Source organism: Barbus barbus (genome assembly GCF_936440315.1).
Source record: "Barbus barbus genome assembly, chromosome: 36".
NCBI classification, from domain to species: Eukaryota; Metazoa; Chordata; class Actinopteri; order Cypriniformes; family Cyprinidae; genus Barbus; species Barbus barbus.
In genome coordinates this window covers 22131035-22145667 of record NC_136714.1, presented here as the reverse complement: position 1 = coordinate 22145667, position 14633 = coordinate 22131035, and the positions used below count along the sequence as shown (strand labels likewise).

Genomic DNA, 14633 nt, shown 5'->3' with positions numbered 1-14633 from the left:
TTTTCATTGTGCATTCCAGTTAATCTCAATCAAACTGCAGTTGTGTTATTTTGATTAGGTTAAAAAAGAACTAAAAAATAGAGCTAACTAACACAATAAAACACAATAAAAACATAACATAATAAAAAAAACCATGATTTTTGAAAATTATAAAATACAGAGTTATCTGATTTAGAAAATAAACACTTAATATATATTTTAATAAAATAAATCTTAAGTCTTACATTAAGACTGAAGTTTTGATTCTTTATATTGTTATAATGATGTTTAGCTATTTTGCTGTAAAATAACAGAAATACTTATAAGCAAAATTATTTTTGCAGTATATCTGGAAAAGGGTTTAATGTATAAGGTCAGTGCTGAGACGTGCAGGAGCCTTACTGTGTGAGATCCCTCACTAGCTGTGCAAGTAGGTAATAACTTGGCCTAGTTAAAAGGCATCAGCAGGGTAAATGAATGACACAGCATTGATTTTCCAACTTCATTTAGATGAGGAGATCTGAAATACATGGAAACGACTAATCTTTCCCCCTCAGTCACAGCCCTGCCCCAGACTAGAGAAGGAAGGAGTCCTATTTAATATCATATTCTGTTAAGACTTAAAGTCAACATGAAACAGCACAAGCCGTTTTACTTTTATTTACGAGTGAAACTACATATTCAAAAAGTCTTTTATTTTTTGAATTTTGTCAAGTAAAAATGGAAATCACTGAGTCAGGGAGTGAATCACTGTTTTGAGCTGGTACTTTTCAATGAATGGGTCCACAAATTTGACTGAGCCCCTTTGTTCACTTGTATAGTATGTGTGTATCTTTGTGTCTTTTGGCTCCAAGGTGATTTGGCTGACCTGTCGTTCCCTGTGCGCAGCGGTGGCCTTCACCCCCAGGGTCAGGGGTGGCTGGGGGGAGGGACGGGGTTAATATGGGCGGTTGGCGTCCTTTGGCCTCTTCAGCTGCACTTTGAGTCTCTTCATGCCGATCTGAAAGCCGTTCATGGACTGGATGGCGGCCTGAGCGCTGCCCGGGTTATCAAAGCTCACAAAGCCTGGAGAACAAAGGGAGAAAGATGGAGACAGAGAGAGGAAAACAGGTTAGCACCAGATGGATGAGAAGGTAATGCGATGTACAGATGGACGTTAGATAGGATTGTGGGATGGTAGAGTTGGGGGGGGTGAGAAATGAGGCCAGAAATGATTTTATGACAAAGAATGAGGTGAGCGTGAAATGAAGGGAGGGAGGGTATCAAACAAGTTTACTTAAGTCATCGTGACACATATTTACCACGTTTAACATCCAACATATATGCACAAAGTCAATCAATACAGTACAACAGCATACATTTTATACACAATAATCAGAAGCACAGAGAACATGCACAACCTAATACACAATATCCCGTCGCTCTTAGCATTAGCGAGAGGCAGGTAGCCAGATCGCCGTTTTAATGACGTGCAGAGTACAGAAAATTACATATAATTAACCTGCTAATGTTCAGATAGTGTTAATGTCTCATAAAATTTTAATGAAAAATGATTTCTTCTATGCGAGCAACTGCACTGGGAAGTACAAATAGCGACACTACTAACTTGACTACATTTTTAGTGAAAATAGCTTAGTTGATGTCAAATTATTATATTCTTTCCAGTCATTAGCTGTTTTTCAAAATGTCTCTACTACTGATACTAAAGTTGAAAAATGGTGTTAATTATTTATAGTAATTATTATTAATTTAATATGAGCTACAAATAATGTCACTACTAAACTACATTTTCAAAAAAGCATAGTTTTCCCTATCATAAGCTGGGTTTTAATAACCATTGTGGATGTATTTCCTATTTAAGCAGGAAGTCCGGACAAATCTAATTTTATAGGACGAAATCTGTGCACGATGAAACGCTAATATTTTTGGTTCGTAGAAAACTTAGCATTTAGTGTTAAAGCTAACAAACATGGACTAAAACGGGGTTTGTACGTAATTTGTAGTGTAGCTACTTCATCAAAAACAAAAATGCATTATTTATTATTGTTTGCAATTTATATAGTTATGTATTTACTGGTAAACAAAATGTATGGTGTAAATCATCTTCAATCTGTTCTTGAAGTCTTAGCAATGACAGCCAAATTTAACATTTCAATGCAAATTATTTGCTCTCATTTTCTCATCTATTTTCTAACTCTCGGTTGTTCTGTTTTGAGGTATTGTGATTATTTCAGCTGGCTCAGCATTTCAAATCATCACGTCTGAGTCTCTGAAACACCTCCTGCTAACTACGTTTATATTAAATCGAAATAGAATAGCGTTGTGTTTGTTCATGCATGGGATGCTTTTGATAAGTCAAGGAGCCAGTGAAGCTGCAGATAGCGCTAATTAAAATATAGAGGTTCACATTAGTCACGAGCAGGACACATGAACACGCTTCTGTGGTTTCCCCCTACAGCCTCATGTTCCGCGCTGATTAAGGACATAAAGATGCTACACATTACATCCTCTTCTTTTTCCCTTAAATTTTCCATTCATTCTTTTTTCCTGTCTCAAGCCAGGTGAACACTGTGTGATTTTTTTTGTCTGTCCTGCTGCTTCTCAGACTGGAAAATTAAACAACATCAAAATATGCATATTATATAGGAGTAAAATATGCATATTATCTACAACTTTGACCATGTCATCAGTCCAGGTTTGTTCTGACTTAGGCATTTTCACACGGAACCTAAGTAATAACATAAATCCAAAATGAAAAACCCCAAACTGCACAAATGGATTTGACACTTTTGGTCATTTTGATAGTCTAGCTACAATGATATATATCAATATAAGATATTTAATTGGCACAAGCTCACATCCACATTTTAGACGACTTCTGTATGCTTCTGTTAAAATTTCAGACACGGGAAAACTTCAGAAGCTACGATTCATTGTAAAAGTTGCTTATTGATGAACGCGTCATACGAAGTGATCTAAAACTCAGTTTAGCCCTACAACCGTTCGCGGTCGTTAGATGGCGAAAAAGTAGCCAAAACCACACAGTGCACACCCGGCTTCAATCAAAAGCTTCGCTGTGGTAGAGAAATGAGGTAAAAATGTTAATAGTGTGAGTAGGAATGAGAATAATCTTCACAGGTGTCTTATCATTTTTACCCACCAAAGCATTTACTTTGGTTTGTCGCCCGATCCACAAACACTTTGGAGGAGATGACATTACCGAAAGGCAGGAACATCTGCATCAGCTCGCCGTCCCCAAACTCCTGAGGGAGGTGATAAATAAACAGGTTACAGCCCTCTGGCCCTGGAGACAGAGAAAGAGAGAGAAAGACAAGGAGGATTGTGGGATACAGAGGATTAGAGAGGCGTTAGACGGGAGAGAAAGAGAGCAGATAGCACAGAAAGAATAGGTGGAAATGAGAGGAATTAACAGAGATGGAGGGCAAAAGAAAGACACAAATGACAAAATTAGACTTGGCTTGCCAAAGTAGAAACTATAGAAACAGTTTCTCTTTATCGAGCAGTTGCCCTGGCATCTGAAAGTAGCAATTCTCTCCTTAAGTTGTATAGATGAAATAACCGTACAAACAAATACTCAGCGGTGACACTTCCAGGTTCTTCAGGCACTCCTGAAAAGAGTTGTTTTAGATTAGTGCTTCCTTCAAACTGAGACGAAAAGGTCCAAAAAGTGCTGTATAGGCGAAACCCGTTTATAAAAGGTTATTGGAGATTGGGGATTCTTCACATTTCAATACGGAGAAAGGACAAACTTCTTGATCGAAATTTTTATAGTTCACGGATGTTGGTCATTATTATCTCCTGCTGGGAGAGAGACCTTGAGCTTTTTCATCAAATCAGGGCACTTACTCTGATTGCAAAGGTTGTTTTTAATTTCTTAGGACATATATAAGGCACATCATGCACCACAGACCACAATCCAAAGGGAATGACCACAGCATAGATACTTGCAATGCTAATAAAATGTCACTGGCAATGTATTTATTTTGTATGTTTGTAGTATATTAAATTTTTTTATTTACTTGTATATGCATAATTTATCAAGCTTTAAAAACCAACAACAATCAACAAATTATATATTGATTAGAGTTAAACTAGTTTAGTCCATTTCTCAAAAAGAACCTTTGTACATCAATTTCTAACCACTTTCATTAACATTTACCAACCTTTCAACATTTAATAATGCATAACAGATCATGAGAACCACAAAAGGGAAACTTTCTCTATATCTGCGCTAATCATGCACATGGGGTGCTGACATTTGCATAGCAGTCGTCTTTCTTTTTGTAAAGCAAGAGTACAGTAACTTTAACCTGGAACATCAAATCGTGACTCTGCATGATGGTTCGTTGGTGATATTTCAGTATAGTTTATAATAGTAGCCACTGGAGGGAGACGAAACCACAATCTTACTTTTAATATTTTACAAAGTCAACCAAGAACACCAAATTTAATTTAAAGGATCATTCTAGGTTATTTCCTTAATGTCTGTTGATCTCTGACAGGCCGTAAATCTTGTTAGGGTTTGTTGACTCTTTACTGCTTTCATTATAAGTCTATTTAGTATCAGAATTTTTTTTATTATAACTTTCTTATTTAATATTACTACTTGGAATGTACACTAATGTTTGGGTCTGTAAGATTTTTTTATGTTTTTCTCATGCTCATTTATTTGAATCAAAATACAGTAAAACAGTAATATTGTGAAATATTATAACAGTTAGGGGTGTCTATTTGAATATATTTAAAAAATGTAATTAATTCCTGTGATGAAAAGCTGAATTTTCAGCAGCCATTACTCCAGTTTTCAATGTCACGTGATCCTTCAGAAATCTTTCTAATATGTCAATTTGCTGCTTATGAAACATTTATTATTCTTTACAATGTTATTATTAATGAAGACAGTTGCAGAATATTTGTATGAAAAAATATATATATTTTTTACTTTGCATAGAAAGTTCAAAAGAACAGAAATCTTTTGTAACATTGTAAATGTCTTTACTGTCACTTTCGATTAATTTAATGCGTTCTTTCTGAATCTTACTGACCATTAACTTTTGAACGGCAGCGTAACTGCTGCATACAGCACAATCGATATATAAAATCTGACTTTAACAGGACATCAATGAAAAGACAATTATGGAAAATGTCACAGAGTGACCACACTGAATTCTTCACTCTTACAGGTGACATATCTGGAGGCGACAGACTCACCTTCTCTCTGTTGCTGAGGGATGATGGGAGGCGGCTGGGGAAAGGCCTGGCTGATCTGTCCATATGCAGCAGGGAAGGCTGCTGAGACACACACACACACATACACACCAATGTGTCAGATAACACACACACGTCACACCTCTTATTCCAGCACACGTAGACACAGCACATGCACTTTTTATTAACTCGGAAGCAGGAAAATCACAAACAGCCTCCTTTTGAGTGACAGACCTGCATATTGTTGGACTCCAGCGTAGGCCTGCTGTAGGGGGTCTGCTGCAGTGGGACTCTGAGCTGCAGAAAGAGAGAGACAAGAGCGTTACAGACTCAGTTGGGGTCACTGAGTGCGTTTGACTGTGTTCGGGCAGAGCTGTGCGCTGGGAATGAGCTTACCTCACTTCCCTCCCCCTCACCATTCACCCCCAAACAATTAAGCCGTGGCGCTCGCACGGGGCCCTGCCAAGCTTCCCCGCTGCCCGAGAGTTGGAAAGACAGCCGGAGAGTGTATGGAGAACAATATAGATCTACGGCTCTACACGGCACATCAATCAGCTGAGAGCTTTCACAGTAATAAAGGCAATTCAGGCCCGGCCTGCGATGCTCTGTTCTAAACACCGATACACATACTCGCAGCCTGGTAACTTAATGCTGCTAAAACACTAACACGGTAAACACTGCAGCATCCACACTCAGGATCGGGTGTTTGGGGCTCCTTTGAGTAACATTTCACTTAAAAGCTGGGAGAATTCAGCCAAATATGAACATCCTGTCATCATTTACTCACCCTCATGTTATTCCAAACCTGTATGCACATAAAAGAAAATGAAGACGGCCTAGATTTTCAGTGAATTATTTTCTGCAATACTTGGTCAATCATGGCATTCAGATGTCAGATATTTCCTAATATTTGTTGTCATCCATCGCAATGCTATATATTAGACTGTTTACCTGGGGAACTGAAAGCAATGCAACTTTTAAATATCTCGTATTATACTGTGGACTTGTGCTCTCCTTTTATATAAATGGTATTAGTGCTATCATTTTAGTTATCAAATGTATTGATCATAAAAATTACATCAAAGTAAATATTAATGTAATGTTGCAGTGTTTGCCTTGTTAGGCACATCTTTTTGTACACTACGATAATATAGTTAAAATTATAAAATAATTTCTAATATGTTATATAGATGTTATTGTACTATTTTGCATATTGATATGAGGTTCAGTAAATGATGATAAAATGTAATTAAAATAAATTGTCCCAAAACTATTGCCTTCTGTAGAGCTGCTTATAGCAAAAAGTTTATTTGTTTCATAATTGATATATTCTGCAATGACAGCACCTTTTTTCCTTTTTATTACTGTGAATGTTTGACACAATCTGTATTGTATAAATGTGATTTGACTCGATGGTTCAATGATGGTTGTTGTGTATCCCAATGGATACTGTAAAGTACAGGGCTGCTAACCAAAAGCCTGTAGGATTGAACTCCGGAAGGTGTGAGCGTTACCTCTTGCCCTTGAGCTTTAAATGAAAGCATCTGCCAAATACAATGCATGCACATATATCTATAGCCACACTACAACAACAACAACATTACTCTACAAAGCTGACAACACCAAACAAACATGAAGTGTTTCTACTCACATGTCTTTCACTCCCTCTATCTACCATATAGCGTATACACACACACACTCACACCAGACACACACAGTAAAACAACACTGCACGACACTAACGTCTGAGGGAGTTCTATACCTTCTGAGAGAGACGACAGGAAGCAGCTTCCCTGAACCCCAAAACAACTTCTCTGTGCCACGCCCAGGCCGCCCTTCTCCGAGTCTTCCCTAAACACCACTTCCTGCAAAACTGGGATACAGGCATTTGCTTTCCTTTGTGGCACTGGACATGAAAACCACTCCATAACACACACAGACTCGCACTGTCTGTGACAGCTAACAGCCGACCACTGGCATTTCCAAACGCGGTTGAAGTAGAAACTTCCAGAAACATGTTTAATCACATTCTTTAGTGTTTAATAAAAGACTGCTGACTCGTCAAATAGAAGACCACTTATATTCCTAAACACATAAGTAAACAGTGCACAATATAAATTGCTTTAAGTAGGCTACAAACATAAAATGTGATTATACTGCAAGAAATACTGACATTAATTGTCAAAATAGGATGATGACTTTAAAATGTTACTGTTTATTATTAGTCCTGTATATTACTGTTGAAAAAGTAACCATAAAGTTGTGAGTTTTCAAATAGAATTTAAGGTTAAAATTTGCAATATTTCTACTGTGTATCTGTGAAGGAGAGCATGTAGTACCTGGGTAAGGATGGATTCCATTGGTAAACATGGCCTCCGCTGGAGCCTGGCCGTTGGCCTGAGGAGGAGGCAGCCCTGTGAAACCGTTGACACTAATTGGAGATGGAATGCTGGTCACCGTGGGAGCCGTGATGCCAGGGGGCGTACTTCCACCTAGGGGCGGGGCCAATGAGAAGAGAGCATATTTTGAATATTCCTAATATTTACCTAATGGATTTTCTGGGCATAGAGTTTTTTTTTTTATGTTCAAATTTAAAATAATTAACACATCATTCTTTAGTGAAAAACAATTTGTAAAACACATCTAAATTTGCTTTTGCATTTTACATTTTTCATTTTTGCAAGAATTAAACAAACAAACAAACTACTTACATTTACCATTTTAATTCCTCTGATTAGAAAAACAAAAACACTCTGAAGCCTGAGCTCAATCAGAATAAATTAGGGATCAAATCTTCATGGGACCAATCAGGGACCAATCATTGACCAGGCATTACTCATATTGTAGAAAAATAAAATTTTACTGGTTTAAACAAAAAACTAGGTCAAAAATGCAGTGACTGAAGGGGATAAGTCATTTTAGAGCATACATAAATCAAATATATATTAAATGTACTCAAAATATTTGATAACACTTTACAATAAGGTCTCATTCATTAGTTAATGTTTGTTAATGCCCTAAATAACCTTAACTAACACTGAGCGTGTTCATTATTAGTTCATGTCAGCTCAGTTCTATTAAATAATGACAGATACAATATTTGATTTTAAAATAATGTATTTTAACTATCACTCTTATGAGACAAAACTACAGAATGTCACATTTTATTATTAGCCGTTTCAACACATACATGTTTTACCAAATAAAAAGAACAGCACTTTTAGAGTTCATTCTACTCATTGATGTGAGCATAAGTATTGGGACAGTTGAACATAAGGCAGATATAAAAGATTAAAAGCTATTATTTAGTTGCAGATCCCTTGCGCACAATCACAGCAGTGAGTCTGTGACCCATAGACATCACCAGACTCTTGGTCTCATCCTTTGAAATGCTTTTCCCAGCCTTTAATGCAGCCAGTTCCGATTGTTGCTCGTTTTGGGGAGTTTCTGCCTTTATTCTCCTCTCCAGCTGGTGAAATTCATGTTCAATCGGATTTAAATCTGGAGATTGACTTGGACAAGACTTTCCATTTCTTTGCCCTTATAAACTCATTGACTGAACTGGCAGGGTGTTTTGGGTCATTGTCCTGATGCAATATGAAGCACTTCCCAATGCATCTGGTGGCATTTTCTTGAATATTGGTAGGCAAGATGGTTTTGTACCCTTCCAAATTCATTCTGCTACTGTCATCATACATTAAGCCATCAGTAAAGTTGAGAGGGCCTGTTCCAGAGACAGCCATGCATGCCCATGCCATGACACCACCTCCACCATGCTTTACAGATGAGGCTGTATGCTTAGGATCATTGCAGTTCCCTTTTTTTCTCCACATTTTTGCATTCCCATCACTTATAAAGGTTCATCTTTGTCTCATCGGTCCATAAACACAGTTCCAAAACTCTTCTGGCTCACCTTTGTGCTTTTTTGCAAACTCTAATCTTGCCTTTCTATTTTTGGTGCTGGTCAGAGGTTTGCATCTTGCTGTGTAGCATCTGTAATTCTGTGTCAAAGTCTCCTGAGGACAGTAGATTGTCAGAGCATCACCCCAGCTTTCAGGAAGTTGTTGGTGATTTTACAGACATGTCTTTTAGGATTCATTTTCAGAGCTTTTATGATTTGTCTGTCATCAACTACTGTTGTATTCTCAGCCGATCAGGTAGTTGTTGGTTGCTGGTGTCGCTGGTGGTTTCCAGACGCTTGATTTCTCCATGCCCTTTGTTTTTGCTAGAGCTCTAACTGACTTCCTCTTTTCTTTTAGCATCCAAATTGCTTGCTTTTCTCTCAAAGTCAGCTCCCTCATCTTCATCCTGGTTTGTGTGTGTCATCATTGAATGCAAGATTCAGAATGCAGAAGTAATGGATATAACTGATACGACACATTCCCTGCTTTTAATATCTGAAGAATTAATGCAACAGGACACAGCTGATCACTTAGAAAGACCTGTGAGGCAACTGTTCCAATACTTATGCTCACATCAGATAGAGGGATGAAACTCTAAAAGTGCCGAATTTCTTAGCAGGTAAAACATCTATGTGTTGAATCACCCAATAATAAAATGAGACATTCTGTAGTTTTGTCTCATATTCATCTTTTAATCATATTTGTAAATGTCTTAACTCCACAGCCAACAGAGCAATTTTGTCTTTACTGTTCCAATACTTTTGGAGGGCACTGTATATATATATATATATATATATATATATATATGCTCTCATAAACCATCTATGGCTCTTTCCATACATGCAAACAAACAAACAAACAAAAAAACACTGTCAAACTGTTGACTTAAGAGGGGGGAGGGGAGCAAAAATGATAGCCATGAATAATTAAAAGACTTTAAAGCTGAAACCCATACAGTTTGGGAATGTCTGCATGTTTGTGTGTGTTTCCTCACCTGATGTTGGGGTCATGGGAGCCCCTGGGAGGCCGTTGATGGTGGCCATGTGTTGCATCTGTGCGGCAGCAAAAGCTGCCATAGGGCTGAGATATCCTCCCTGACCCACTGATGCCATCAGCGCTGCCTGCTGCTGAACCTGGCGGCCAAAAGCACACACACACACAACTTCAAATATATACATATAATACCATGCCAAGATAACATAATCACATAATGCATGGAGCACTGTGTATAATCAAGACTTTAGAGTCGACAGATTTTTCCACTGAGATGCTGCAGTTTTGTTGGGAATAGTGTGTAATGAGAGAGAGAGAGAGAGAGAGAGAGAGAGAGAGAGAGAGAGCTCTTGCCTGTGCATAGGCACCGTACGTTCCAAACTGCAGGGCCATCGGATTGAAGATGCCCATCTGACCGGCCATCTGCTGCATGCGTCGAATGGTCCGTTCCTTATCTGTGTCTGCAAACTTCACCACCAGGCTGGAAGAAGCACCCTGAAACACATACACTCAATATGAGGATTCTGTGTGCGTTAAACGTGCTTATGATACAAAAGTGCATGATCACATGTGCTGGCACTTACAGGCATGGTTTGACTGCCGTGTAAAGCACTAATAGCGGCCTGAGCTTCTGCATGAGTGGAATACTTCACAAACGCACAACCTGAAGAGCGAAAAACCTGTCAAAAACACCCTCTTTGACATTTACAGACATTTCTAGGCCTCCATATCTTATTTTTGAGAGTTTCAGCGAAATTAAAGAAAAAAAATGCTGTGAGAAAACAGGTAAGATGACCCTCTAACTGGGTCCTGGGACAAGAAGCCACGTTCTTTGAACTCCACAAATTATATTTTATAATATATATTATATTATGTATAACAAATAATTTCCTTACTATAATAAGAAACATTTCCACATTTCTGAAATGGGCATATTATCCCATTTGACTAAATAAATAAAATTCATGTAAGAATGCACCTTTAGAAACTGATAAATATAATATAATATAATAAATATTAATATACAGACTTCAAAACCAAACTTCAATCATTTTAGAAAATCAGAATGAAGCCAATAACCTTTGCTGTTTCCGTCAGGACCTCTGAGGATGGTGCACTCCTCAATGCTCCCGAAGGACTCAAAAAGGCGCCGCACGTCGTCCTCACATTGCTGCTTATTCAGCATGCCAACGAAGAGTTTTCTGTCTTCTGAAACAAACACTTGTAGTTGTTACAGACTACACAGGACAACAACATCTGTCTTATGTCTTGTGTTACTGCTCATTTCAATACATCTACACCACCTCTTTTTTCTCTGTTTACTATATTTTATATGCTGTTTGCATTTTCCTCACTATTTGCAAATAGTGTTATATGTAAAATTTATGTAAAGTTGAGTACTGTAAAATGCAAACAAAATACAATTAAAAGTCACCATTACTACAGTGCAACAGCACAAACAAATTGATTTAAATAAACAGAAGCTCTTCAAAAACATTCACTCAATCAATCCCACAATGCATGCTTTTTATCCACCTAATATACAATTATCTGTGTCTAAATCCAGAAAAGCACTACAAAAGCCTGTTGGTGCTACTGTGTAATGAAATGAGTTTATGAACGAGATATCTGTGGAGAACCTTTCGCCTAGTCGATTCTGCCACCTCAGGAGTCCTTGTTTATTGTTTGTACTTTTATTTATCAGATTATGTAGACATTATTGAATTACACATCAGCGTGAGGGGAACAACAGCGGTATTGTTTCAGGGTTTTATTAGGCTGTAATTGCAGTGTCAATGCGGCATGTTTTAAACTAAAGAAAAGGCACGGAGTTAAAAAACAAGGCGCATATTTATAGGGCGCCGAGGGAATTGGACTGGATATGACAGTGTGTAAACATGCACACACACATTTATCTTACCATCTAAATGGTGACATACCCTAGACATCTATTGTTTTTTAATAAAGACTATAAATATAATGTAATTATAATTATTAACAGATTTACTCATAACAATTGTGTGTAAATTGTTATAGGAAGCAACTGAACGTTCTGCTTGATAATGCTGGTCAGCTTGCGCAGGTAAACTTGTGTATGTGTAATGTATAATGTGTGTATGATGGATGATGCAACAGAGATATTAATGAGCACTATTGTGAATGAGCATGTGTGTTCATGTGTTTGTCCAGGCCTGCCGCTCACTAACATGCTCTGACAGGGTGTCCTTGCCCAGTCAACAAGACTAATCTCTAGTCCGGCCTCTCTCTGTGGGGGATGTTTACAAGTGCGCTGCGCATATGCGGGATAAGACACACACACACACGACGCAGTTAACAGTAATGCCACCGAAGATAGCTAAAATTCAAACAGCATGTCAAGTGAAAGAGTGAGTGTAGCGACAAACAATCTACAAGCTGCATTTGATTTAAGGTAAACCAACAGCATAAAGTAAAAAAAAAAAAAAATTATAATTGTAAATTGTATACATTTTATCAATAAATAGTACTTTTAAAAAATAATAAAAATTGTAAAAATACAAATGATAAATTATTTGTGAAGACAAATAATTTACAAGCTGTATTTAAGGTTAATCAACAGTATAAAGGCAAAATAAATATACATTTAAAAAATTTAAAAATAATAAATAAAAAATAAATTTTTTAAATTAGAAATGTCAAATGAGAGGGAGTGAATTTAAAGACAAAGGCCTAATTTATAACGTGTGTGTATATGCTTAAATCCACGCCACCACTCATATTTGTAAAAACTGCCTTTGACGTGGAAAAGTGCTTAGCGTCACATCCACTGATCTATAGATCAGTCACATCAGGGTCTGAGCAGACTTACATACTTTTTCTTGTCGGAGTACTGCAGGTTTTTGAAAATGTAAGCTATTCTTGCAGCTCGCTGTTCTAAATGAAAGAATTTGGATGATGTCTGGTGATCTTTTATGTTAAGGACATTAATTAGGAGTCGTTTACAAGATAGAGAGCTGATTTAGGATGGTTTCTGCGCAACATTTTATAGATGAGACCCATGAACTACAAGCTGAATTTGATTTGACTTAAGGTAAATCAAAAGTATGAATAAACAACCAAACAACCAAGCAAACAAATAAATTACACTTTTACAAATAGAAATGTCCAAATGAGATGGAGTGAAAATCTTTACAAATGTCAAATTTAATAAATTAAAATGTTAAATTAAATTTGTTAAATTCAACAATAATACTTTTAGAAATAATTTACACTAAAAATAGAAATGATGTGAATGTGAAGATAAATGATCTACAAGCTGTATTTGATTTAAGGTAAATTTGCGTAATCAAAGATAAAATAAATAAATAATAAATGTTATTTTAGAACTTAAAATTTTCTACATTTTTGGATAAATTAAAATACAACAATAATAAACAAAACTACATTTTTAATTAGGAATGTCAAATGAGCGGGAGTGAATGTGAAGACATGAACTACAAGCTGAATTTGATTTAAATAATTAAAAAAATAATAATCATTTAAATAAAACAAATTCAGTCCTTCCCTTTGGGCTATAAAAAATTTCAGCAGTCTGATTCCCAAAACTTGCCAATAATTTATATGTAAATAATTTTAAACCTTAAAAATGACATGCCATTGTTGCAGGAACAGCATACCAATCAACCAGCTGTTGTCCACTGATTTCAGGGCTTGAGGATTTTTTCAGGGTTTGGTTAAGGCCTCTGATTGGTTGACAGGATTGTTGTTCCAGGAACAACAAGGGTCGTTGATCTATAAACATGTCCTACATGTAGATCCCATTGTGCACATTTCCTGATAATAGTGTGACAGAAAAAGCTATTTTGTTTAGAAGTCTTTCATTTAGTTGTCTGTAAACTGTTTCCTCTCATTCCCTCTGATATCCATCCTTATTTGTCTCTTATGACCAGCCCCCACCTCATTGTCTTCTCTCTAACTCTTCTTCAAGTCACTTCCTTTCCTTGTCTTTCCCACTTTGACCTTTAGATCTCCCTCTCCATCCCGGCGTTTCACTTTAAATGACTAGTGAATGGATCGGTCGCGGACGGCACATCGGTTTTGCCAGTGGAATCAGAGGGCTTTGCAGGGACATATATTGCGTTTTTACAGGGCTAACAGGGGGATAAATTCAGCTGTCCATCACGACGAAGACAATTGATCTGTCAAGTGTGAGTAAAGGAAGACGCTCTCAATTAGAGGAAGGAACGTATGGCATGAAATGAAAGGACAGACTGTGAAGGAGAGAGAGGTGCCTCCATCTCTGACTCTTCTATGTTTATGTCTAGCTCTCTGAGTGGGTCCATCAATCTTGGTTATCTGGAAAATCTGACCCAAAAAGGTGGAAAAAGAGCTCTCTCTCACCAAACTACTTCCACTTTGTCTGTTAGTGACACACAGACACACATGTAAAGTCAATCTCACTCCCATGAAGACACACACTTACAAATAAGTATTTTAGGCTAATATTACATAATTTTTATGTTCTTATAATGTCACAGAAGAATTTTTTTT

The 14633-nt window shown here is 37.1% G+C and overlaps 1 protein-coding gene across 14 annotated transcripts in view; it reads right to left on the bottom strand.

Moving 5' to 3' along the window:
- Positions 1 to 916: 916 nt before the first annotated feature.
- LOC306855926 (CUGBP Elav-like family member 4) overlaps positions 917 to 14633 on the bottom strand; it is a gene marked incomplete at both ends in the record, with an annotated part of 86477 nt that continues 72760 nt past the window's right edge. For 2 of the 14 annotated variants that reach the window (XM_079394893.1, XM_079394896.1), the window contains 9 exons: positions 917 to 1044; positions 3200 to 3283; positions 5212 to 5292; positions 5398 to 5505; positions 7548 to 7700; positions 10105 to 10243; positions 10455 to 10598; positions 10688 to 10767; positions 11184 to 11309. In XM_079394893.1, the coding sequence (XP_079251019.1) occupies positions 917 to 1044; positions 3200 to 3283; positions 5212 to 5292; positions 5398 to 5505; positions 7548 to 7700; positions 10105 to 10243; positions 10455 to 10598; positions 10688 to 10767; positions 11184 to 11309 (1043 nt within the window). Of the gene's footprint in view, positions 1045 to 3139; positions 3284 to 5211; positions 5293 to 5397; positions 5506 to 6970; positions 7082 to 7547; positions 7701 to 10104; positions 10244 to 10454; positions 10599 to 10687; positions 10768 to 11183; positions 11313 to 14633 lie in introns of all 14 variants that reach the window. The other 12 variants (XM_079394895.1, XM_079394885.1, XM_079394884.1 and 9 more) reach the window with 9 other exon arrangements.